This window comes from Exophiala xenobiotica, assembly GCF_000835505.1.
Source record: "Exophiala xenobiotica strain CBS 118157 unplaced genomic scaffold supercont1.1, whole genome shotgun sequence".
In the NCBI taxonomy this organism is placed as follows: Eukaryota; Fungi; Ascomycota; class Eurotiomycetes; order Chaetothyriales; family Herpotrichiellaceae; genus Exophiala; species Exophiala xenobiotica.
The window spans coordinates 3,217,017-3,239,522 of NW_013562494.1; the positions used below are offsets into that span (position 1 = coordinate 3,217,017).

The 22,506-nt window shown below is 51.8% G+C and overlaps 8 protein-coding genes across 9 annotated transcripts; 7 read left to right on the plus strand and 1 right to left on the minus strand.

The window, feature by feature from the left end:
* The first annotated feature begins 70 nt into the window (after positions 1 to 70).
* On the plus strand, positions 71 to 1,470 carry PV05_01254 (uncharacterized protein). The gene has a single exon (XM_013466222.1). The coding sequence runs from the start codon at positions 184 to 186 to the stop codon at positions 1,366 to 1,368; it is 1,185 nt and encodes a 394-aa protein (XP_013321676.1). The 5' UTR covers positions 71 to 183; the 3' UTR covers positions 1,369 to 1,470.
* A 457-nt stretch (positions 1,471 to 1,927) lies between these two features.
* PV05_01255 (vacuolar protease A) lies at positions 1,928 to 3,571 on the plus strand. Its single transcript, XM_013466223.1, has 3 exons — positions 1,928 to 2,272; positions 2,322 to 3,192; positions 3,248 to 3,571. Exons 1-3 carry the CDS (start codon positions 2,020 to 2,022, stop codon positions 3,315 to 3,317), a joined length of 1,194 nt encoding a protein of 397 aa, XP_013321677.1. The 5' UTR covers positions 1,928 to 2,019; the 3' UTR covers positions 3,318 to 3,571.
* A 171-nt stretch (positions 3,572 to 3,742) lies between these two features.
* PV05_01256 lies at positions 3,743 to 7,168 on the plus strand. Of its 2 annotated transcripts, XM_013466225.1 has the most exons (3): positions 3,743 to 4,427; positions 4,475 to 4,561; positions 4,615 to 7,168. In XM_013466225.1, the coding sequence occupies exons 1-3, from the start codon at positions 4,177 to 4,179 to the stop codon at positions 6,830 to 6,832; spliced, it is 2,556 nt and encodes an 851-aa protein (XP_013321679.1). In that variant the 5' UTR covers positions 3,743 to 4,176; the 3' UTR covers positions 6,833 to 7,168. The 2 variants fall into 2 exon arrangements, with proteins under 2 accessions (XP_013321679.1, XP_013321678.1); XM_013466224.1 differs by having other exon boundaries at positions 3,743 to 4,561.
* A 1,410-nt stretch (positions 7,169 to 8,578) lies between these two features.
* Positions 8,579 to 10,260, plus strand: PV05_01257 (uncharacterized protein; the record flags this gene model as incomplete). Its single annotated transcript, XM_013466226.1, has 2 exons — positions 8,579 to 8,950; positions 9,001 to 10,260. Coding segments are annotated over 2 exons (1,607 nt in total), but the record flags the coding sequence as incomplete, so codon positions are not given.
* Positions 10,261 to 10,345: 85 nt separating this feature from the next.
* PV05_01258 (uncharacterized protein) lies at positions 10,346 to 11,583 on the minus strand (the record flags this gene model as incomplete). Its single annotated transcript, XM_013466227.1, has 4 exons — positions 10,346 to 10,592; positions 10,663 to 10,941; positions 11,038 to 11,412; positions 11,466 to 11,583. 4 exons carry the CDS (start codon positions 11,581 to 11,583, stop codon positions 10,402 to 10,404), a joined length of 963 nt encoding a protein of 320 aa, XP_013321681.1. The 3' UTR covers positions 10,346 to 10,401.
* A 2,638-nt stretch (positions 11,584 to 14,221) lies between these two features.
* Positions 14,222 to 15,785, plus strand: PV05_01259 (uncharacterized protein; the record flags this gene model as incomplete). The annotated part of the gene is made up of 3 exons (XM_013466228.1): positions 14,222 to 15,256; positions 15,312 to 15,506; positions 15,564 to 15,785. 3 exons carry the CDS (start codon positions 14,222 to 14,224, stop codon positions 15,783 to 15,785), a joined length of 1,452 nt encoding a protein of 483 aa, XP_013321682.1.
* Positions 15,786 to 16,515: 730 nt separating this feature from the next.
* Positions 16,516 to 19,491, plus strand: PV05_01260 (uncharacterized protein; the record flags this gene model as incomplete). Its single annotated transcript, XM_013466229.1, has 6 exons — positions 16,516 to 17,124; positions 17,175 to 17,527; positions 17,576 to 17,754; positions 17,802 to 18,751; positions 18,808 to 19,316; positions 19,386 to 19,491. The coding sequence occupies 6 exons, from the start codon at positions 16,516 to 16,518 to the stop codon at positions 19,489 to 19,491; spliced, it is 2,706 nt and encodes a 901-aa protein (XP_013321683.1).
* Positions 19,492 to 19,902: 411 nt separating this feature from the next.
* PV05_01261 (uncharacterized protein) lies at positions 19,903 to 22,488 on the plus strand. Its single transcript, XM_013466230.1, has 4 exons — positions 19,903 to 20,244; positions 20,299 to 21,008; positions 21,103 to 21,681; positions 21,785 to 22,488. Exons 2-4 carry the CDS (start codon positions 20,345 to 20,347, stop codon positions 22,258 to 22,260), a joined length of 1,719 nt encoding a protein of 572 aa, XP_013321684.1. The 5' UTR covers positions 19,903 to 20,244; positions 20,299 to 20,344; the 3' UTR covers positions 22,261 to 22,488.
* Positions 22,489 to 22,506: the final 18 nt, after the last annotated feature.

A 22,506-nucleotide genomic window follows, 5' to 3' on the forward strand; every position in this document is an offset into this window, starting at 1 on the left:
ACAAATCTTTAACCCCAAGAGAAAGTTCTCATTCGAGCGAGTCGGTGGAACTTTTATATCCCAGCTGTAAAAATATCTCATGTCTTCATTAATTAGGTGGCCACTTATCAGTAGATCCTAAGCCCTCCAATCGACGAGGGCGCTAGGTCCGGCGAGATCACCTCGGCGAAGAAGACCAAAAAAATGCAGAAACCTGTGATTCCAGCTTGGAAGAGATTAGGCTTGAAACTCAAATACGCGGATGAAGTTTTCGAGTCTACGGGGAATTCGAACGGGGACGGAGGTGTCATTAGGAGCCATAAGTCTGTCAAGCCCAGTTCAGCCAAAGAAGAGCAACAGGTCTCGGATGAACCTCCTCGCAAAAAAAGAAAGGCTTCGACAGGCTCCGATGAAATTCGCCAGGCTTGGCTAGCAAACGGCACCGACGCACCCAACGGCAAGCCGTCCGAAAAAGCCACGAAAAAGCTCAAGAAAAGAGTATCATTCTCCGCTGATGTCAAAGCTGACTCCGAAATGCCTGGGACAGCACCAGTGGAAGCAGGGTCCAACCTTGAAGGAGCCCCAGCGACTAAGCGGAAGAAGGAGAAGAAGAAAAGCAGAGCTGCTTCAGATGCTCAGCGGCCTTTGAGTTCGGGATTGAATCCAGCTCTCGAGTATCTGAGCCAGTACCATACCGCACGGTCGACCTGGAAATTCAACAAAAGTAGAGAAATATGGATTCTGAAACATGCACTTTCAGAGACAGATATTCCCAAAAGCTATGATTTGGCTCTTGCAAGATATGTACACGGATTGAAGGGCGCCGGCGCCAGAGACAGGCTGAAGACGGCATGTATGGATATGTTGAAGGAGCAGCCAAGCAAGGCAGACACAAGCGATCAGCTAAATGACGGCCACGACGATCAAGATAGGCACTTCCAGGCCCGTTTCGGAAACGAGCTTCAGGAGCTTCAAGAAGGCGCCAAAGCTGATAAAGACAGTGGCGAGTTCGAAACATGGATCCAACACCAGCCGCGCTCGAAACTCTTGCTTTGGAGCCTGGGGCATGATGAGGCGGTTACGAATTCAAGCAAGCTTGGCTCATTCGCTACAGACGGTAAAGGAAACACAAGAACACCCCAAACAAATGGAGTAGACGCACAGAAGTCGACGCAGAAGAAGAAAAAGAACAGGACGGCGGTTGTTGAATATGAAAGCTCCAGCTCCAGCTCCAGCTCCAGCTCAAGTAGTGAAAGTGATACGGATGGCGACAGCGAGAGCGAGAGCGACCATGATGCATCTCCGGAAGAGGCCGAGGAGACGACTTCCAGCAGCGGCAGTGACAGCAGTACCAGTGATGAGTCCAGCAGCGGTTCGGACAGCGAGTAGGTTATGCTCTAGAGGACTTCATGGAGGCAAAATACTAAGGTTACGGGACGCAATAGTCTGCCAATATAACGCTATCGGTGGTACAAATAATGATCATTGGATTAGATAATCTGCCTAGTCGGTGCCACATTGAGGTGGCTGGGAATTCTGATGAGAATCTGAAACAGAAGAAGTGACAGAAATAGCACTGTCTGAAAAGTCGCGGGCATCATCAGACACAATACTGATGGTGGGCTTGTGATGGGAATCGAAGAGGATTCAGACATTTGAGGGGAGCTTTCACGCTGTGGTCAACGTAGGGCAGGTACTGTACCTGGCGAGAGTCGAGCAGACCAAATCCCCAAAAAGGTCTGACATCTGGGGTTGGCAGGCGTTGCAGGCGGTGCAGGCGGTGCAGGTGCCTGTGAAGTCATTGTCAGACGGCGATGAATTCTCCGAAAGCTCCTTCCGGTGCGCGGCAACGGGATTGTAGCGTTTGAGGTAGGCTCACTGCTAGGCCCGCATCGTCGTCATTCGTTACCCGCCTCGTGACCTGCCCTTGCAGGCAGCCGTCCACCTCCCTCAATCGATCCTCCCGTCTCTCTTCATCTCTGCATCAACAAACCACTCAATCATCGTATCTCCATTCCTTAGTATCGTGTGGTTGGCATTATGAAGTCTGGACTTGTTGTCGCAGCTACGCTGCTAGGTGCTGCCAATGCTGGCATGCACCGGATGAAGCTCCAGAAGGTGCCTTTGGAAACACAGCTCGGTGCAGCCAACATCGGCGACCACGTGCGAGCCCTCCGCCACAAATACACACAGAAGACATTGGGAGGACCTGCGGAGGATATCTTCAGTGACACTTCCATCCATCCGGATGGCCCGCATGATGTCCCCGTCGAGAACTTCTTGAATGCTCAATGTAAGAACGCCGCCCATTCGGCCTGTTCTGCGATGCTGACCGCAGGCAGACTTTAGCACCATCGCCTTGGGGACGCCACCACAAGAGTTCAAGGTCGTCCTCGATACCGGTTCCTCTAACCTCTGGGTTCCTAGCCAATCTTGCGGCTCGATTGCGTGCTACCTCCATCAAAAATACGATTCCTCTGCATCGTCCACATACAAGAAGAATGGATCTGACTTCGGCATCCGTTACGGGTCTGGCGAGGTGGCTGGTTTCATCTCTCAAGACGTTCTGCGCATCGGAGATCTGAAGGTGAAAGATCAACTCTTTGGTGAGGCCACCAGCGAGCCTGGTCTGGCTTTCGCTTTTGGTCGTTTTGATGGCATTCTTGGTCTGGGTTACGATACCATCTCGGTCAACCACATTCCTCCCCCATTCTACAACATGATCGACCAGAAGCTGCTTGACGAACCCGTCTTCGCCTTCTACCTTGGCAACACCGATGACGGATCTGAGTCAGAGGCGACCTTTGGCGGTATTGACAAGAGCCACTACACTGGAAAGATGGTCAAGATCCCGCTTCGCCGCAAGGCCTACTGGGAAGTCAACCTTGATTCCATCAGCTTCGGTAAAGAGACGGCTGATCTCGACAACACCGGGGTTATTCTGGACACTGGTACTTCCTTGATTGCTCTACCAAGCACCCTTGCAGAACTGCTCAACAAAGAGCTTGGAGCCAAGAAAGGGTTCAATGGACAATATACTGTCGAGTGTGACAAGCGCGACTCGCTCCCCGACATCAGCTTCACTCTCAGTGGTTACAACTTTTCGATCACGGCCTACGACTATATCCTCGAGGTTCAAGGGTCTTGCATCAGTAGCTTCATGGGTATGGATTTCCCCGCGCCTACTGGTCCGCTGGCTATCCTTGGTGACAGGTGAGTCTCTAAATTGGTCCCCCTTGCCCCGCACTCCAATGCTAACATTGCATAGTTTCTTGCGCAAGTGGTACAGCGTGTACGACCTTGGCAATGATGCCGTCGCTTTGGCCCAGGCCAAATAAACGGAAACTGCACTGGCAGAGTGTGTCAAATCCAAACGCAATCCCCCTGGGCTGGGAAAGTCTTTTGTGTGTCTAGTCTAGGTGGAATTCGGGCGTCGGCTTGATGCGGTCACTAATAGTCCTTGTATCAACGACATCCGCAAATCTCCCTTTCATTATTGGAAATATGAATCAGCCACCCCGAGGAGGGCAAACAGCGTGTCGAGGCAATGAATATAGACCTTGGATGGTTGAAATCCATTCTGTTCTCCTGACTCTCATGTTCTCCCTGTCACTTGTTATTCGCTCATAATCATTCCTAGCTGTGGCGTGGTTTTGAATGGCATGTCTCGTGACCTTGGCTCTTTGTTCCTAAGGCCATTAGGGCGCCAAGCGTGCAGCAGCTTCCAGGGTTGATCTGGCTGCCGAGCTGCGCATAAAGTCAGCTCGCCATCCCGCACGAATCCACAACGGTTTGTTGGAGGGAGCTTACCTGCGCCTACGCTACAGATACGAATTGCCATTTTATCCCATTCTCCAGATCCAGCACCTCCAAATTCCTTCGCCCGATCAATAACCGCTCTACTTGCGACGCCCTCATACCAGCTGTTCACTGCTCAATCGCGTGCATTGAATCATCCTCTCCCTTCGTCCAATCATTCCTCTCTTTCAGCGAATCGGCAAGCTACTCGCTCACTCTCCATCTTCGATCCCTACCTTACATTTCCCCTCACGGACGAACAATACTTCTCTCCTCCCACCGCGCCGCTGTGGTACCGCAGTACTATCGCCGGGTTTCTGTTGTCGGTTCCCAATACTTTGACTGTCATTCAATCTATAAGCTACTGTCAATGTCCTCAACAATACAACCTCGTCCGGAATGCTTTTACGACTCCCTAAGAATCTCCACTACCCTCTTACGCTCACCAAAGTCGAGAAGCGAGTAGGCGAATATGTTACCCGCAACGATGACTTATTCCTCTATTCCTACACGACCAAAGTGAAAGAGGGCAGTCGCTATGGCGACGAAGAAGAAGAGGTTGAGAGGAAGTTTGTCACACATTTTCCCAGCACTCTCGAAGGTACAATCAAGGGATGGAGGGTGTGGGAAGGCGATGTCTTGACACATCCGTGAGTGTTTCGAGGAACACGCGCTATCCGGTTGCTGACGCGCGCAGTATTGATATATGTGAAATTGAAGAGGAGTGTCCACATGAAATGCAATACCTAGGCATGTGTACAAACTGCGGCAAGGATATGACCACGTAAGTCCCATTCACCCGAGCAGAATACCTCCTCATCCTGACCGAGCTTCAAGTGTTCAAGCAGGCAGCGACACCACGGACGCCGATCGCGCACCCATCCGCATGACCCACGACACTCCGCATTTGACTATCAGCAAAGAGGAGGCAGGCAAGATCGATGAAGAAGCAAAACACCGTCTGTTGTCCTCCCGGAAGCTCTCACTGGTGGTCGATCTGGATCAGACTATCATCCACGCCGCGGTCGATCCCACAATAGCGGAATGGATGAAAGATAAAGACAATCCTAATTATGAAGCTGTCAAGGACGTCCGCTCATTCCAGCTCGTGGATGACGGGCCGGGCATGCGAGGTTGTTGGTACTATATCAAGCTAAGACCCGGTCTCGAGGATTTCCTTGACCATATCTCACAACTCTACGAGCTGCATATCTACACAATGGGTACGCGACAATATGCCCAACAGGTCGCCAACATTGTTGACCCTCATCGCAAGTACTTTGGCGACCGTATTCTTAGCCGAGACGAAAGCGGAAGTATGGTCGCAAAGAATCTCGAAAGACTATTCCCGGTCGACACCAAAATGGTGGTCATCATCGATGATAGAGGCGATGTATGGAAGTGGAGTGCCAACTTGATTCGTGTTACTCCCTTTGATTTCTTCGTGGGAATTGGTGACATCAACTCTAGCTTCCTGCCCAAGAAACAAGAAATCCAGAGCACGCCAAAGGCGGAAGTAAAAGAGCCCATTGAAAATGGCGCAGAAAACAAAGTAAACGGAGATCAAGAATCCAACGGCCTTGCTGAGGACGGGACTTCTAGCCTTCAGGAAGGAACATCTGCCTTGGAACAGCTTATGGCAATGAGCGGCAGTGATGATCCGGCGGTTCGAGAATTGCAGACGAAAGGACAGGAGGAGCTCATCCATTCGCAACTGGAAGACAAACCTCTTCTCAAGATGCAACTAGAGTTGGACGAGAAAGACGAAGCTGACGCAGCCGTCAATGGCGATACAGCTGGACCGCAATCCACCGAATCTGATTCCAGCGAGTCATCGGAATCGTCAGAAACAGGCGCGGCCACACCCAAACATAAACCGCGCCACAGCATCCTAAGAAATGATGATGAAGAGCTAGTACATCTGGAGTCCAGCCTAACTACAGTACATTCAGCATTCTTCGCGGAGTATGATCGAAAGCGGCTGGGTGGCAAGGGGGGTCGAGTGGCCGAATTGATCGGAAAGAGAAAAGCACCTCTGCCTCATGGCGATGACGACCAAGGGAACTCTGTGGACTTGATGTTCGTGCCCGACATCAAGAAAGTCATGCCTGCCATGAAGATGAAGGTCTTTTCCGGCGTGATTATTGTGTTCAGTGGGGTGCTGCCCCTGGGGACCGATATCCAAAGTGCCGACATAAGCACATGGGCAAAGACCTTCGGAGCAAGAATAACAGACAAAGTTTCTCGAGAAGTCACTCATGTTGTTGCCGCACGGCCCGGAACTGCCAAGGTCAAGCAAGCCGTAAAGCGTGGAATCAAGGTGGTGGGTACTCCTTGGTTGATCGAGTCGATGCAGCAATGGCGGAGACTTGATGAAAAACCATATCTGCTAGAAGGCGCCGGAAAACAGAGACATGAAACATTAAGCGAGGCGGCCGATCTTCTGGATAAGTCCAACGCTGGTGCGAGCGACCTCCTGAGCTCTTCCGAAGGTGAGTCCACGGGTCGAGACACAGAAGATGATCAGCCAGCAAGAAAGAAATTGAAGTTGGACATCAAGAGGGACAAGAATCCCGAAGACGAAGAAGATGACGAGTTGATCGACGATGGCAGCCCAATCACCATCAATCAAGATGAGTGGGCGGATATTGACGCCGAGTTGAAGGAGTTCATGGGCAGTGATGCAGAGAGTGAGAGCGACACCGATTCCGTTAGTTCAGCACTGAGCTTTCGGGAACGTCGCGCCGGGAAGAGAGGGCGTGACGAAGACCATGAAGATGAACAGACTGTTGGTGCTGCAGACCGCTCTCAACCCGCAAAGAGGAGTGGAGCTGGCAGTGCTCTGAAGACAGTCGCAAATATGAGCAGTGAGCGAGGTACGGACGGCAGCAATACACCGAACACGGAGCAAAGAGATGAGCAAATCAGAGAAGAACAACGAGAAGTCGAGGCAGCACAGGAACGTGAGGAGGAGGAAGTCGAAGACTCTGATGACGAGTTGGCCCGAGAATTGGAGCGGGAACTTGAAGAGGCTGACGCTGAAGAAGAGTTATAGGCCCAAGGAAGATGAATGATGGTACTCAATGGCTTGCTTATATAGCACGAGCCTCTGGAATCCTGTTCTGTGCGATGTCATTGAAATACAAATTTGTTGGTCAGCATAGCGAGGCGTCTGGACGAGCACGTGCTCAATGCATACATTCAGGATATCACCATAGCACAGCAAAGCATGTCATATAGCATGCAAGGGCTGCCCAAGACCACGAGTACGAATGAGCAATGAAGAAGATGCCACAACATGTTGCTGTGTCTGGTCAATGCCACCATGATCTGTTTTCTCCCTTCTATTGTTGGCGTCCAATTGCACCGGCAAAATATTATTCCGTCCGTCCATCAGTTAATTTGTCTCACTTCTCGTGTTCGCCTCTCGTCCTTCGTCTACTTCTCGCAAGGCGGTAGTCCGACCATAGCAAGATTATCGACTACTGCGCCGTCTTGTTCGTGATGAGCAGGACGCGTATTGGTGAGATGTCCATTGGGGGCCAGTTCCCAAGGAGCTAAGCTCCGTGCGCCGAGTACTGACTGCTTCTTGTGGAATGTCTATCTCACCGGCCAATGCCCGGAGAGTCAGCCACGGTGAGGATGCACGAATAGCAGGTCCCATTGCTAGGGATCATGCTAGCTAACACACCCAGACACCCGTCTCCGTCCCTCCCTTTCGTCGCATTTGTCCTTGTGTATCTAGCCTAGCGGATCAACACACCAGAACTTCCCCTTCAGAATGTCTACCTCTCTTCCCCAGATTTTGAAGGTCGTGTACCCTGTTGGCCGTTCATAAGCACGCGGACCCGTTCCTTGAACTTTCTGCAGGAGTCGGCGCAGTGAACCTGAACACAACGATTGATTTGTTTGATTGTCCGGTTTTCATGCACGTCAGCTCTGATTCAGGACAACCCCAGGCCTCCGGACTTTCACAGACATACCTCTTTCGCCGACGACCGACTATGAATACTTGACCAGTCTTGGCCCTTGCTCGTTCAGCTTGGAGCCCTCCAGCAATGATTTAGAGAGCTCGGTTCTGCTCGAGAGCTCAACGTCAATCTGAGAAATAGGATGTTCCCGCCAGCCAGATCATGTTCGGACGGCTCGACGGTGGTTTTCAACGGGTCGATTTATACGGGTCCAGCATCGTGGAGCGAATCCAAGAGGTGGAGGTTTCGTTGGTCGCAAGGCGGCTCCCTATCGTCGATCTCGGCCTCTCCTGGGCATGCGAAGGACCAGCAGATGGATGAATCCGTTCGCTATCATCCGACCTTATCAGGCTCTGTCATCGGTTTAGTATTGAGGCATGCCCTTCTTATCCTCGCCTTCTCACTACCAGTTGTTGCATTTGCCCTTGTGCTCAAAGTACCCAGCTGGTACGGCTTCAGGGCGGAATACTGGAGGAATACCTTCGGCCACTGCAACTACAACAGCGACTTTACACCTTACGAAAGACCATCCATCAGCTTATGGGACCATTCTGGTTTGTTCTACATTAATGTCACCTGGGGCACGATGGAATTCTCCACAGCTAAACTCATTGATATTGTCTGGGATATCGGCGTCGGGCGGGCAGGCCAAGCTCTTCTAGCCTGGGTCACGTTCGAGGTCTCCTCTCAATATTTGACTGCCACCACGCGCGAAAGTTCGGTATCTTATGGTACATTTGAAGCTTTGGCTTTTGTCCCTCCAACACTGGTAAGAACGGGGAGACTAGCAGGGGACTTACTGACGAATCGAGGCTGGCGCACAAGGCTGACAATGATCTGGATCATCTTCAGCTCATTGTTCGTTATCAGCTTTTCGTCTTTGGCGACTGCCATGTCAGGATACAGCAGCAATAGCGAAGCGGTCATGCCAGACTATGCTGGTCATCTGGTCGACTACGCGGACTACGAGGTTGTCCACTTCGCCATCAACGATGCCTGGCGGATTGGCGAGCCCGAACCTGTTACTGTTACTGTTGGTAATGCTTGCGTGTGGCAAGGGATAGGCTCCAAGGACGATGACACCGACGGGGTTACCAAAGGTGCTGGTACCTATCCTTCTAGAGATGTCGATACCGACGACGACGAAGATCCCTTCGAATACGTCCCGTTCAACTGTACCATGTTCTGGCGCACAGTTCAGTGTAAGCATCCGATGTGCTAGGACGTCCTGACTTAGCTGACTCAAGTGCAGATGTCGGTCTCTATGGCCTCGAAGCATCTCGACATTCGCCCAGCACATTTGTATGGAATGGAATACAACATAACCTGACCTCTCCGACACTGAACATCACAACATCATATACGCCGTCGTCGTTGTTATCTCTCTCAAACTATCTTGACGACTTCTCCACCCAATCACCAAGCACTCTGAAGTCGGTCGGTAAAGTGTCTGAATCCACATTCTGGATTTACGACAATCAAACGTATTCGTTCGACTATGTTCTGGATCACGCGACCTGTCAATACACGCATTCGCACAATTGGGGTTTCTCATTTTTGCTGCTGTTCACAACGGCATTGCTGCTGGCTATTTGGGCCGTAGGGACATATGTTTTGTGGTTGTCTGTTGATCTTCATTCACCACGCTTGGACGGCCATGGAGCCGGAAGGCGGTTTGATGCTGGGAGCAGAGGGATATATCGATCGAGTTGGGAGCTCGTGGAAGCGTTGAAGACGTATCTAGGACATGACGCTGTCCATCCAGGGATGAGTGAGAATGAAATCCGCAGTATGATCAAGCGACGTCGCAGATATGTCACCGGCGGTGCCCAAGGTGTGGGCACTGCGTGTGATGCGCATTTTCTACAGCGGTCGGACACGAAAGCAGAGGAAGGTACATTTCATGCCCATTCACTTGCGCAAACGCCGGCACCAGGCCAGACACCCTGGAAGAAGTTCAAGCAGTGGTCGCGTCCACTACGACCAAACGCCGAAGAGTCGATCAGACGCCCACGGCATGCAGATGCAACACTCTCCACGGCTTCACAACACCCGATCCTGATATCTCGCAGCACGCTTGGAACAACAACATCCTCCCTCACATCACCCTCGCCGTCTTCGGTGGTTACTTTTAGCAACCTGCTGACAACCGAACATGATATGCTTGCCGAGTCAGGGTCTCGTTCGGTCGACGGCCGAAGAAATAAGCCGCGACTCAGCAAGTTGAATTCCACAGGGTCCGGTGTAGACCAAATCCAAGGTCAGGGTCGGTCCGTTTCTGCAGCTTCATCGGGAACTTGGTGGCTTGCACCAGCATCGGCTTCGAGCTCAGGGGCATCATCGACGTTTGTTACGTCGATTGAAGATGCCGACACGCTTGGTAGCGGGACTAATGGTCGACTCGTGGGAGGAAAGGGGCAGGATATGGCTGCGCAAGGAACAGACGGCGATGTATTGGAGTTTAGGTATGATCTCGGCGACGATTGAACAAAGCAAATTATCGTGTTCCCGGTCTGCCCCTCTACTGTATGTAGTGTGGCGGCTGCAAAATACATGTCACAACTTCCCAACCTAGTGAACTGCTTGGCTGGTCGCCACCTGATAAAGTTCGATGCTGAAGCCGGCAGATGTAACCCGATGTCAAGTCCTGAGCTCAAAAGCCCCAGTATACCGACTTGCAGTCCCATCCATCTACTGTGTAAAGAGTCGCACCGGGTTTGTCCTTGTAGATCCAGAAATGGACGTACGTATTATCCGCCATTCCAGCCGCCGCATAGTCCGGCAGTTCTTGACCATTACCAAACACCGACCAGGAGAATTTGGTGTTCGTACTCGGGAATACCACTGAGACGGGGGCACACGTTAGACAGTGTTCTTGCGCAGCAGCACCAGCAAGGTGCACTAGGAAACGTACCTGAGCCGGGAGTCTTCCAATTCGTATACGAGCCGTGAGTGACATCAACGTAGTCATCAGGCTGCTGTCCCCAGTTGCCACCATCTCGGAGACTGCGATAGTAGGCAACGCCACTGGACAGTTGATCACCACTTTGGCAGTTGACAAGATAGATTCCGTCTAGATTGTGTCGTTGTGGCGCCGGGGGAACAATCGCTTGGGGCGGCGCCGGCGGAGGAGGTTGACCGGGGCCGGGTAGAGGCTGGGGAATCACGTCTCCAGGAATGACGGCTGGAGGACCTTGTGGCAGAGAACATCAGTCACAGTGGAGAAGGATGGGCGCGGGATGGTCAATTCGTGGATCGGCAAGCCCCATGGTTGATATTGTTCACTCACTCTGGATCGGGTGGAATGAGACACGGCCGGCTCCAGTCCGGTCGAAATTGCCCATGAAGCACCAGTTTATGAAACCACCATCGCCCATCATGTTAAAGTCTCCGTAGTCGAAGACGTATGTCTCGTAGCCTTTGGTGTTTGGAACTTGGACGGGAAGTTCCACGTGGTTATGGACGCTGTTGACCAAGCCCGATGCGTCGTGGTTGCCGTGAACGACCATGACATTCTTGTCAGGATAGTTTTTTCGGAGCTGCGCAGCGGTACTCTGGGTGAAGGCGGACTCGTTATCGTGATCACCATCGATGATTGTCGAGATGATGAGTTTCAAGCAGATGCCGATGACGGCCACTCCGGGACCGCCAGCGAACCCTGCAGCTGATGATTGTCAGCGTCTACGACAGAAGGCCATAACACCATAATGTACACACGTATAATAACAGGCACAGGTTCTTGACGAGCCACATGCCAGAGAGTGGGTGACGCCGCCACAAGGAGCAGACAGGAAAGGATGGTCAAAGTGAGCGAGCCTCGGACTGAATGGGCCATGCTTAGTCGGATTTTCTGCCGACCGAGTGGTAAGTGGTAAGCGAACGAACATATCGAATATTAACTAGTAATGGCTCTTTCAGCCTCTTATAGTGTCGCCAGACGCAAGAACCCTCACCGGAGCTGTTGCGGTGTACCTCCGGGTTGAGTCTCAGCATTTGTGATTCTTGTTCCTTTCGACAGTAACTTGCAGGTGCGAAGCAAATCATTACCCATGGTGCCGAAGGCACAGACTGTGAAGAAGCTCATGCCGCGCCGATAGCTCCATTGTGAGCACTCTTGCAGCCTTGTGACCAGTGAATGGTATTGCATTGGAAGAGGAGCAATCAAGTGGTTCGGTCCAGTCGGCTTCTGCTTGGGTATGGCGACTTTGAGATGCTCATTGCTCATAGAAGCATTGTGTTCATGGTATTTGGAAGAGTGACGGTGATGGCGGACATGACAGGGAGTCCTTGCCCTGAATCTGCCCATGTATGCCTGCCAGAGCTCAAGCCGCAATCTGTACCAGGGCCACCTACGCAAGGAACGGGCGGGGATGTGGCGGAGTTGAGGTATGATCTCGCCGACGACTGAATAAGACAAATGCTTGTGTGCGCGTTCTGTCCTGGTGTGTAATGTCACGGCTTGCAACCCCTTTGCTGTCGCTCACTGCCATCACAAGGCCTCTTTTGGTATATTAAAGCCCCAGCCTATTGCATGTGCACCAGATGTGGCTAAACATGGCGAACCCGTAAGAAGGAGACCTGGCTCCGCCCAAATTGGCGGACATCGCAACGATTACAAGAAGAGGAGCACTTTCTTGTTTCGCCTCGGGAACTTGCGTGCACATGGGTGGCATCATGGGTACCACTGGGCACCCCAGGGGGTTCACCAGGCATCACCAGGCATCATGCCAATTAGGCCTCACTAGCCTTCGGTACTTCGGGAGCTTCCGCCTGGCTCGACCCTACCCTAGGGGAGGGGGGCCTCCTTCCGGCACTAAGGGGCGCCTATGCTAAGCACGGCGAACTTAGTCCCAACATTAAAAGCACCTCTTTCATTCAAACTCGACTTCCATCACGCCTCTAGGCAGGCTTCAACTGGGCTCTCGAGATGAATTGACGAGCAGCTCAGCTCATATGAAGATCTTCGCCTCTCAAGATTGCAGAGATCATTCCCAGAGAGATTCAGGCGAGACAAGCACCAATCCGCGCACGAGGTCTCTTCTCAGAGCTCTCCTTTGCTGCCGCAGTGACCCGTTCCGTGTGCCTGCATGTCACACCATCCACGCCATCTTCCCTAGGTCTTGCCTGACAATCACAGGCATTATCTTGTTCTTTCGCAATACAGTGGAGGCAAGATGCGGGGTTCGCGTCCATTGCAGCTGAAGAACTGCTCGTATCCAATGGTCTTCTGGCCAGGAACCAGGGGTTCTTGGTGGAGGCTAAGCTGGCAGTTCTTCCAAGGCAAAGCAGGTTCACCCTCCGCGTGCGGCTGAATCCGCAGCGAGCATGTGCTCAGTCGAAACCAAAACCCCTCCTCCACACGAAATCTGCCTTGCAGTCCGCCTCTCCCTCAAAACAACACAGACTCGATGAGCTTCAAAGTTACTCAATGGCGTGGCAGTCAGTACGAGCGTATCGTCTCACCGCATCACAGTTGACTGCGTGGCTCCGCAAGAACTTTGGAGCCACCAAAGACTACAAAGTGACGGTAAGAAATGCCCCAGGATCCCTTAGGAATACGCTGTGATTACCATATTGACTCTCGATACAGCTCGTGAACGACAAATATCATTTTGACTACTCACGTCCACTCACTCGGGTATGTAACCACCTGTTCTGCGGATCCCCAATAGTTGGGTTCCTGACACAAGCTGCGCCACAGGCTGAGAGAGAGGATATTGACGACCTTCGGGCCTAGCCGGATCACATTCTCTATTGGATTTGCATACCACATCGCCATCTTGCACGAACGCCTATCACTCCAGCTCGAATATTTGCCTTTGGCGCGCCTGTCCTCCCATCATTTAACCTTGGAAGCAGAAAGGACTGTGCATGCCTCAGCATCGCCCGAGCTCTAACACAGCCGATGCCGCAGTTGCACATTTCTTCTGAATGCACGCATTCAATTTCGAGATATATTGGCAGCTTCACCGACATTTGTGCTGCGATTTCCCCCTCCAGAATCCTTTCACACATTCCTCCACTTATACCTCGCGTTAGGTACACTCATATCCTTTTTGGCGCAGACCTTTTGTTTCAGCCAACGAATGTCATACGCAGTAACCTCTACCGACATGGACCCTCTCCTCCAAAGCCGTGCAAAACAGTATCCACACAGCATAGCACGTCCCAATGAGTGTACATATGTACTGGACTCATATGCAAGTCTGTTTCGAAAGTTGCAACCTAAGCTATTTGGTGTGGAGGAGCGCGCTTGCATCAATCTGTGGCAGTGTCAGCTGGATGGCCGTTTTCGGCAGGAAACCGCACGAAATCTTATCCAGTTGGAATCCCATTTTGACACACAGGACCCGCGAAGCCAGCCTCACCCACAGTGTCGGTTTATATTTATCAATGCACACAACGGGTCTTCCCAGGAGCGGCTCAATATCACAAGCCAAATGATGAACGACACATTGACATATCATCAGATTATGCCACCATTTGTTGACTTGATGGCTTCATTCGGTCGCAACGCTGCAGATGATTTTCAATATTGTGGTTTCAGGAGCGAGGCACGACTGTCTACGAGAAATATCGCTTTGGCAGTGCCTGAGCTGGGCAGGTCGGGACAGGTCCTGGAAATCTGCTACAGTCTACGCGCGGTCGAGCCTAGCACTTCGATCCCAGGCTCGCCGTGGTCCATCAAGCAATTGGCCATCGCTCACACCTTCGATGTTAAGACTGGTCAATCAGCCTGGGTGGTCTTGAAAGCCGACAACTTGATCAAGGACCGCATAATGTCAGCTACACGATCTGCCGGCTTGCCAGACATGAATTCGTATCAGGATGTTGACGAGTCTTTGGCCTCATCGTTGACATCCCACCTTGTATTTTGTGAATGGGCTGCGGAGCACTGGAGATGGTACGTCAACTTCTTGGAGCAAGAGGTCCAGGACATCACTGGCACAACGACCTTCAGCAATATAACGGCCCCGTCATGCCTTGGAGCCGCGCAGAGAGCCATGTCAATGATCGCTCCCGTAGCCAGATTAGGCACGTTCCCGTTCTTCAAGACTCTTAGCCGAATCAGCACATGGGGATCGATTCGCCGAAATTCACGGCCATCGAAAGGGAGCGACAGTGATATGAGCGGATCAACTGTCTCTCCAACCGGAACACTTCAAAGTGGCGCGGCTGAAGCGATAACAGAAAAGGACGCCGAGGAAGAAGAAGATGGCGAAGAGCACAGCTTTTCGCTCAAAGACATACAACGCTTGCAATTCATCGAGGACAAGATCAATGAAGCCATACTTGTCCAAACTACCATAATCAAAGTTCTGGAACAGCTCCGCACATTCTATGCAAGTCTACAAGAACTCCCCGAGTGGCCGACAGGACTGTCGCGGGAGTGTAAAGGCAGTCTTGCTCGCTTCAACGGCCGTCTCGGAAATATCGAGTTCGATCTCAATCTGCAAGTCACGCGAGCGAAAACGCTTGCCACACTGTTAGCAAATCGTAAAACCCTGGTAAGCCATTCTGACGCTGGTGTCCCCCCCAAAAATCACATCTAATCTTCTACAGCTTGGCCAGATTATGGAGTGGAGGAGCACCGAAGCCATAAAGATGATCTCGAAGCAGTGTCATACATCCACCGAGCACATGGAATCTATGACCGTTGAAATGCGTGAGCTTGCAGTTAAAACGAAGCAAGAGACTGTTTCTATGCGAATCATCACACTGGTGACCTTGTTCTTCCTGCCTGGGACATTCATTTCCGTGAGTCAAAGACCTCGAAGAGGGTCTTGCTTCAGTGTACTTACGGCAGATTTACAGACCCTCATGAGCACAGATATCGTTCGGTTTGATCACTCGAAGGAGATGTTTTCCATGGCGGCATTGAAACTGTTCCTGGCAATATCCTTGCCGATGATGTTCCTTACTTTTGTCGCCTGGTATGCTGTGTACTGGTACGTTAACAACAGGGCGCGGTTCCAAAGATTGGGGAGTCAATTGCACCTAAGAGGGGATTCAGCCCTAGGGTCACTGCGCGTCTAGGAGCTCTTCCAAAACCCTGGGTGTTGAAGACGGACTACAGATGTATAAGATGTATACGAGCATTCCGTTGTCACTTGATGTTGTGGTAGACGCCTATACATTATCTTACAATAGCCGTGGTACTCAGGAAGCCATCGCCCCAATGACGAGAAGACTACCCTCTGTCTCAGAACCTAGTCTGCATCGTTGGTGGAGGCCTTGAACGCAGTTGCCATCGTCAAGCCCAGCATATTGTGGATGTAGTCAATCGGCAAGTGTCACTGCCGCGATCGAGGCAGTGCCTGAGGCAGACTTTCCTTCCAGGGAGCCAATGACATTGTGCAGCAGCCCCAGTCGGGAAAACCATCTCATTCTTCGTTTCTCTCCACCCACGACCGGTGAGGCTGAAAACACGTCCGAACCTGTATGGTTGTCACACCTCGTGGTAGGTCTGCCCCGAAACGGTCTGGCGTGATGACAACTCTTCGTTATCATTGTACAGAGACGCAGGGTCGTTCGGCAAAGTCTGCAGGGATGGCTGGTGCAGGCTCGTCAATTCGACGCCAAATGCACCCAGTTCATGCAGCCTCCCAGCAATGATAAACTGCGCGCAGTCGCACTCGATGACAGTGGCTCCAAGCCATCCTGTCCTCTTCATGCCTCTCCTTCACCCATCCAGTCTTCTGACATTCTCTCCTCTTGATGTTGTCTCTGTACCCCATATGCGACTTTCTGTCTTACCAGTGGTGCGATGGCTGCATTACGAGATGAACAACCCACCCATAAGGCTGAAATCATAGGTCTTATTCGATGGATCGACGATAACTCGGTTCAAGGAATCGATGCATACGGCAACGGGATTCCTTTCATGCCCCAGAACGATCTGAAGCACTATCTTAGCCAGAGAAACCGACTTCGAGACCTTCTCAAAGCCTTGTTTGAACCCGAGGAACCCCCTGCCAACGTTTCACCCAAATCGATCCTCACAAAATGCATCTCTGTCTTTGCCATACTCGTGAAAATCGGAAGGGGAAGATACATCGGAGAATTTCTACGGTACAGGGAGTTATCCGACCACCAACTGCCTTTCCTGACCAGACCTCGTGCCTTTCTGTCCTTGCCTAACGACGACAACTTCTTCAGCGACTTCTGCAAGCATCAATGGCGGTTTTGTGCTCACACTTTCGTAGAAGGGGAAGACGACATTCGCATATCAGAATCGTGTATTTTACCGATCCTGAGCAAGGAGAGCCTCGAAGAGGGCGGCACGGCGGACCTGTTCAAGGTCACACTACACGCTGACTATGACAAGCTTCAGTCGTCGCCAGAGGATTTGGACAGGCCTAGCACGTCTGAAAGGGTATACATAGTCACCTGAATATGCGTGGCACATACTGATATTGATCTCAGCCACGCAACACCTATGTCTTGAAAACGTTCCGCTCCAAGCGATATGCCGCCGAAGCGCTCTACAGAGCTGAAAGCGAAGCCTTCTATCATTTGAGGGGCTCGCGCGCCCATGGCAAGCACTTCATTGGATTTTATGGAAGCTTCACGCATGGTGACACCTGGAACATCCTCCTCGAATACGCTGATTGCGGCTCGCTTGAGAACTACTTCAATACAGCTGAACCACCATCTACTGGTGAAGATACTATCAAACTGTGGAAGTCGATGTTTGAAATTGTAAAAGCAGTCCGCAGTATCCACACCATTCCGCCTCCGGAGACGCCTGAGGCTGCGCCTGCGCCTATCTTTAATGGGTGCGTCCCCGCAACTTCGTCCACAAATCTTGCTGACTATCTTGGCAGCTGGCATCAGGATATCAAGCCTGACAATATCCTGGTAGCCCGCCGCTCGGTCGACGGAGACGTCGAGTTCAAGCTTGCGGACCTAGGCCTGGCGCATTTTCGCAGAATCAAGGCTAGGAGACAGGGAGGCCATGAAGCAAGTATCTCGGATAAAGATGCAGGAGGTACAAGGGCGTACGGTGAGTGAGAGCAAGCCCATATTCGTGGTTGACTCTGACGGTAGAAGGGGCACCTGAGTGCTATCGCGGAGACGAATCTGAACACGGGATGACGCGCAACATTGGCCAAGCGGTTGATATTTGGTCTCTTGGTTGTGTGTTTAGCGAAGTTGCGCAATGGATAGCCCATGGTAAAAAGGGTCTTCACCAATACAGGGATTCTCGACGACAATTCATTGCGAGTGTGATGCCTTCCCACCAAGATCCAGGCTGCTTTCATGACACCCAGAAGGTCTTGAAAATAGTCAAAGATACCCACGAGGACCTCTTCAAACATGTCCGGATTGACGACTTCATGATGAGGCCGGTCATCAAGAAAATGGTGGAAGAAATGTTGTATGAAGCCGATGGCCGGCCGACGGCCTCACAGCTATGCTACAAGGCGCACAAGATTGTTGAGCAGGCCGACAAAGAGCTTCAACAACCTCAGCAATCACTGAAATTATCACGGAGTTCCACCACGCAATCCTGGGATCTGAAGTCGGATAGAGCCCTCCGCCGAAGACCAAGTCAGCCAAATCGTACGGAGGTTGTTTCAGCTCCCGCTCTGTCTCTGAGTAGCTATGTCGACAAATCGGACCCCCTGTCGACTCTGGACGCAGCAAAAGTACGTTCGGACGCTTCAAAGGACGACATAAGACTGAACGAATCACGCAGAGCATTGCTGGGCAAGAACACGGCTTCGTTACGAACGCTCTGCGACGATCCACCAGACGAAAACCACTCGCATTCAAGGCAAGCTAGCCATGGCCGCCGCGAAGGCTCGATCGCTGGCCCTTCGTCCCCACCCGCATCAATGACAACAAAACCCTCCTACAATAGCGACAATAATGAGCAAATACCAACTATGACAACTAGCCAAGCATTGTTCTACATCCTGTCTAAGAAGGACGGAAGGGGAGACCTAGTACCCAGAGAAGCCAAGAGATGCCTACATGCTCTTGCTAAGAGGGACCATGTGAGTCGACTAGACGATCCATTGTACTGCAATGACTGACAGTTGCGTTCATGAAGGTTCTCCTTATCGACGACGCCGCCTCCATGCAAAAGCACTCAGTTGAAGTCCAGATGGTGACGCGCATTTGTGCCTCTTTCCTGAAGCCATATGATGACGATGGATTGGATGTGTACTTTGCCTCTTCCAAGGAGCGTTTGAATTCCAGGAATGTCACGCCACTGATGACAAGAGTCGCTGGCCATCCAGCCGGGGGCACTTCCGATATTGGATCCTGTCTTGAAGATTTGGTGACTGACTATATCTACAAGATCGAGGGCCGACACCGCAAGAGCCTTTTTCATTTTCGTAGCGACAAACCGCTGAAGCCTTTGAATGTCTATGTCCTTACCGACGGTATTTGGGAATCCACGTCCGACGCTGAGGCTCCTATCAAAAGACTCGTTGCTACGTTGATACACCATCATCAAAGTTCGGCCCAAGTTGGGATTCAATTCATCTTCTTTGGCGACAACCAGCAGGCTCGAAAGAAACTCGAGTGGCTTGATGATGACTTGGGCCTCGAGATGTAAGTCACTTGGCTGTCCCGAGGACAACAATGTGCCCTATCTGTGCAGTGGAACTGACGAGTCAATAGGGACATCGTGGATATGGAGCCTGCAGATGGCAACGTCTTGAAAATGCTTGTTGGCGCCAGGTTGAAGAAGTTCGACAGAGCGGTGACCAACGGGTTCAGCCCCTAAGCATTTAGGGGTTGAATGTGCCGACAAGACCGGTATTTGACAGGCTTCGTGGGACCAGACGACGCTCTGGGCGGCCTGTAAAACGACCGGAGTCGATGATTTTTCTGGAGACTTCATTGAATGTTTTTTCCGCGATACCCCTTACTTGTTTGGTGGCTAGAGTGGGGTTTGGACATATTCTCATATACCTATTCTTGCTGATCATAGACGAAGGAAAACGAGTCTGGCAAATCAGCATTACGCCTGGAGCGAAGGCGTTTACATATATCTCATGAAGATGTCTACCTAGGTCGCTAGGTATGCGGTGGCTGAGAGAAGCTGCCGCGACGATTGACAGGACTGTGCTTGGCGCTTTCCCAGCGTTTTACACTCACTTGAGTACTCTGATCTCTCCATTCATCGCACATAAGGCGACTAATGCGCCACGCAACTGCTACTATACGAGCTATGGACCCTCCCTGGATTTGGAATTGCCGCAAGATCCGGTCAACGTCACCCGCATGTGGTATAATCGTGCTGCTGACCGTTCGCCGGCCACAGGAAGAATACAGCATCATTTGGCAGTCCTAGAGCGGCCCAACGTCGTTCGTCGATTGTTTTACTATACCAAGGCTCTCATCAGTGGCATGCCTTTCGTGAATGCTCGGGACTCCGATAAAGACGGCTAATCTCGAGTCTCGACTATAGCTGTCCCGGGAAACTCGGCGATCTTATGTTGTCACACGTAATTCCCGTGGTTGGCAAACAGGACAAGTATGTCGGATCCTTGTGCTCACCGTGAAATGTACTCTTTCTCATCCTCAGCAGCATGCTACGGCCGCCTTACCCTCGTATTGAGTGGGCCCGGTGATGGATGACGCCCAGGCTCCGCCCACTTATAGTATGTGAGTATATACAAAGAGAGTTGCTGTGGCCGCTGAGACAGCAGACGACAAATGGATTTCAACAGCTCAATGCCGGTGATCACCTTATGTCGCTCTACAGATTCACCTTGACATTGGGCGTGGCTCTCGCTGCTTTGCTCATTTATGGTCTGCTCTTCGTTGGCAGGAGAGCACGTCACTTACCACCAGGACCTCCAACACTGCCCGTGATCGGGAACGCGCATCAAATCCCGTCAAAGGGCGCACATTACAGGCTCACGGAATGGGCAAAACAGTACGGAGGCATCTACAGCCTCAAACTGGGTCCTGGGACTGCAATTGTTCTGACTGACCGCCGCCTTGTCCGCGAGATCCTGGACAAAAGAAGCGCTGTGTCGAGTGGCCGTCCCATGTCAACCGTCGCTCAGAAACTCATCGGCAGTGACGACCACTTACTTGTCATGGACTACGGTCCTAAGTGGAGAGACATGAGAAAGCTCATCCAGCAGGAACTTACGGCGGCGGCTTGCGAGAGAGAGTACGTCGAACTCCAAGAGGCGGAAGCCGCCCAAATGCTTCGTAACTTTGTCGAAGCACCGGATCGTCTCATGGACCACCCCAAGCGCTTCAGCAACAGTGTCATCATGAGCATAAGTAAGTCGAAGTTCTCAAGCCACTTCGGCCCTTCGGTTTTCCTTCCACGACCCTCATTAGGTGCGTGGGAAATATCTTAAGTTGACCTCTCCAGTGTTCGGCACACGTACGCCTGATAACGATACCCCTCACATGACACGACTCTACGACGTTTTGCATGACTTTCAGAAAGTCATGGAGCTCGGTGCGACGCCACCGGTCGATTTGTTCCCTTTGCTGAAGTGGGTGCCCGAACGCTGGTTGGGGCACTGGATCACCCGAGCCAACAAAGTCGGCCGTAGTCTGGATTCGTTATATGGCGATATCTTACAGGCCACCATCCAGAGAAGAGAACAGTCCGGCAGCAATCGCTCGGTCATGGACAAGGTGCTGGACCGGCAAGAAGAAGAAAAACTCAACCTGACCAGACACCAGCTCGAATTTCTAGGCGGCGTAGCCATGGAAGGAGGCTCCGAAACCACCGCGGCGGCCATATTGTCCTTCATCAAAGCCATGACATGTTTTCCCAAAGCGCAGGCCCAAGCCCAAGTGGAGATTGATGCAGCAATAGGAGAAGATAGGTCTCCAAAGTGGTCCGATCGTGAGAAACTGCCCTACGTCTTGCAGATTGTCAAAGAAACGATGCGATGGAGGCCCGTCGGTGGTGTTGACGTGCCACATGCACTCTCAGAAGGTCAATTCTCCTCCACACCGCGCGGGATGCCACAAGCCCCTGTTGCATGCGTGGTCTGCGCATTCCTGCCCGACGCTCTGGCTAACTCTAGTTGAATGTCTAGACGTCTGGTTCGAAGGCATGCTCTTACCCAAGGGTAGTATACTCCTACTTAACGTCTGGGGCCTCCATCAGGACGAAAAGCGATTCGACGACCCCGCCACGTTCGAACCAGATCGTTACGCTCATTGTCACCAGCTAGCCAATGAGTATGCCGTCTCCTCGGACTACGAAGCTCGAGATCATTATAATTACGGCGCCGGCCGCAGATTATGCCCCGGCATCCATCTAGCTGAGCGGAACATGTTTATCGCCGTGGCCGAGCTCCTTTGGGCGTTCTCCTTTCAGAAGAAAGTCGACGACAAGGGCGACCCGATCGAGCCGGATCTGGACTATGCGACGGGTTTCGAAGAAGGTCTGGTTATATGTTCGAAGCCGTTTCCCTGCGAAATCAAGCCGCGGTCGCAGAGGCGTGTCGAGACTATAATGAGGGAGTTTCAGGTGGCTGAGGCGGAGATTTTTCCACAGTATGCTTGGTGAAGGGAATTCTATATGGAGTACTACTAGCACGGTTTCATGAGTAAATCGGATATTCTGGTGCTAGGGTGTCGTTCGACGACAAACGGCAGCAACGACAATTTGGGTGGTAGGAGGACTCCTTGTTCAAAGTCAGGTCTAGGGCAACGTATATAGTAGAACTCCCTATTCAAGACCAGGTCTAGGACAACATATGTGGTAGGAGGGGGTCCTGTTCAAAAAAAGAGGCCTAGATGCTGCTTCCACGAT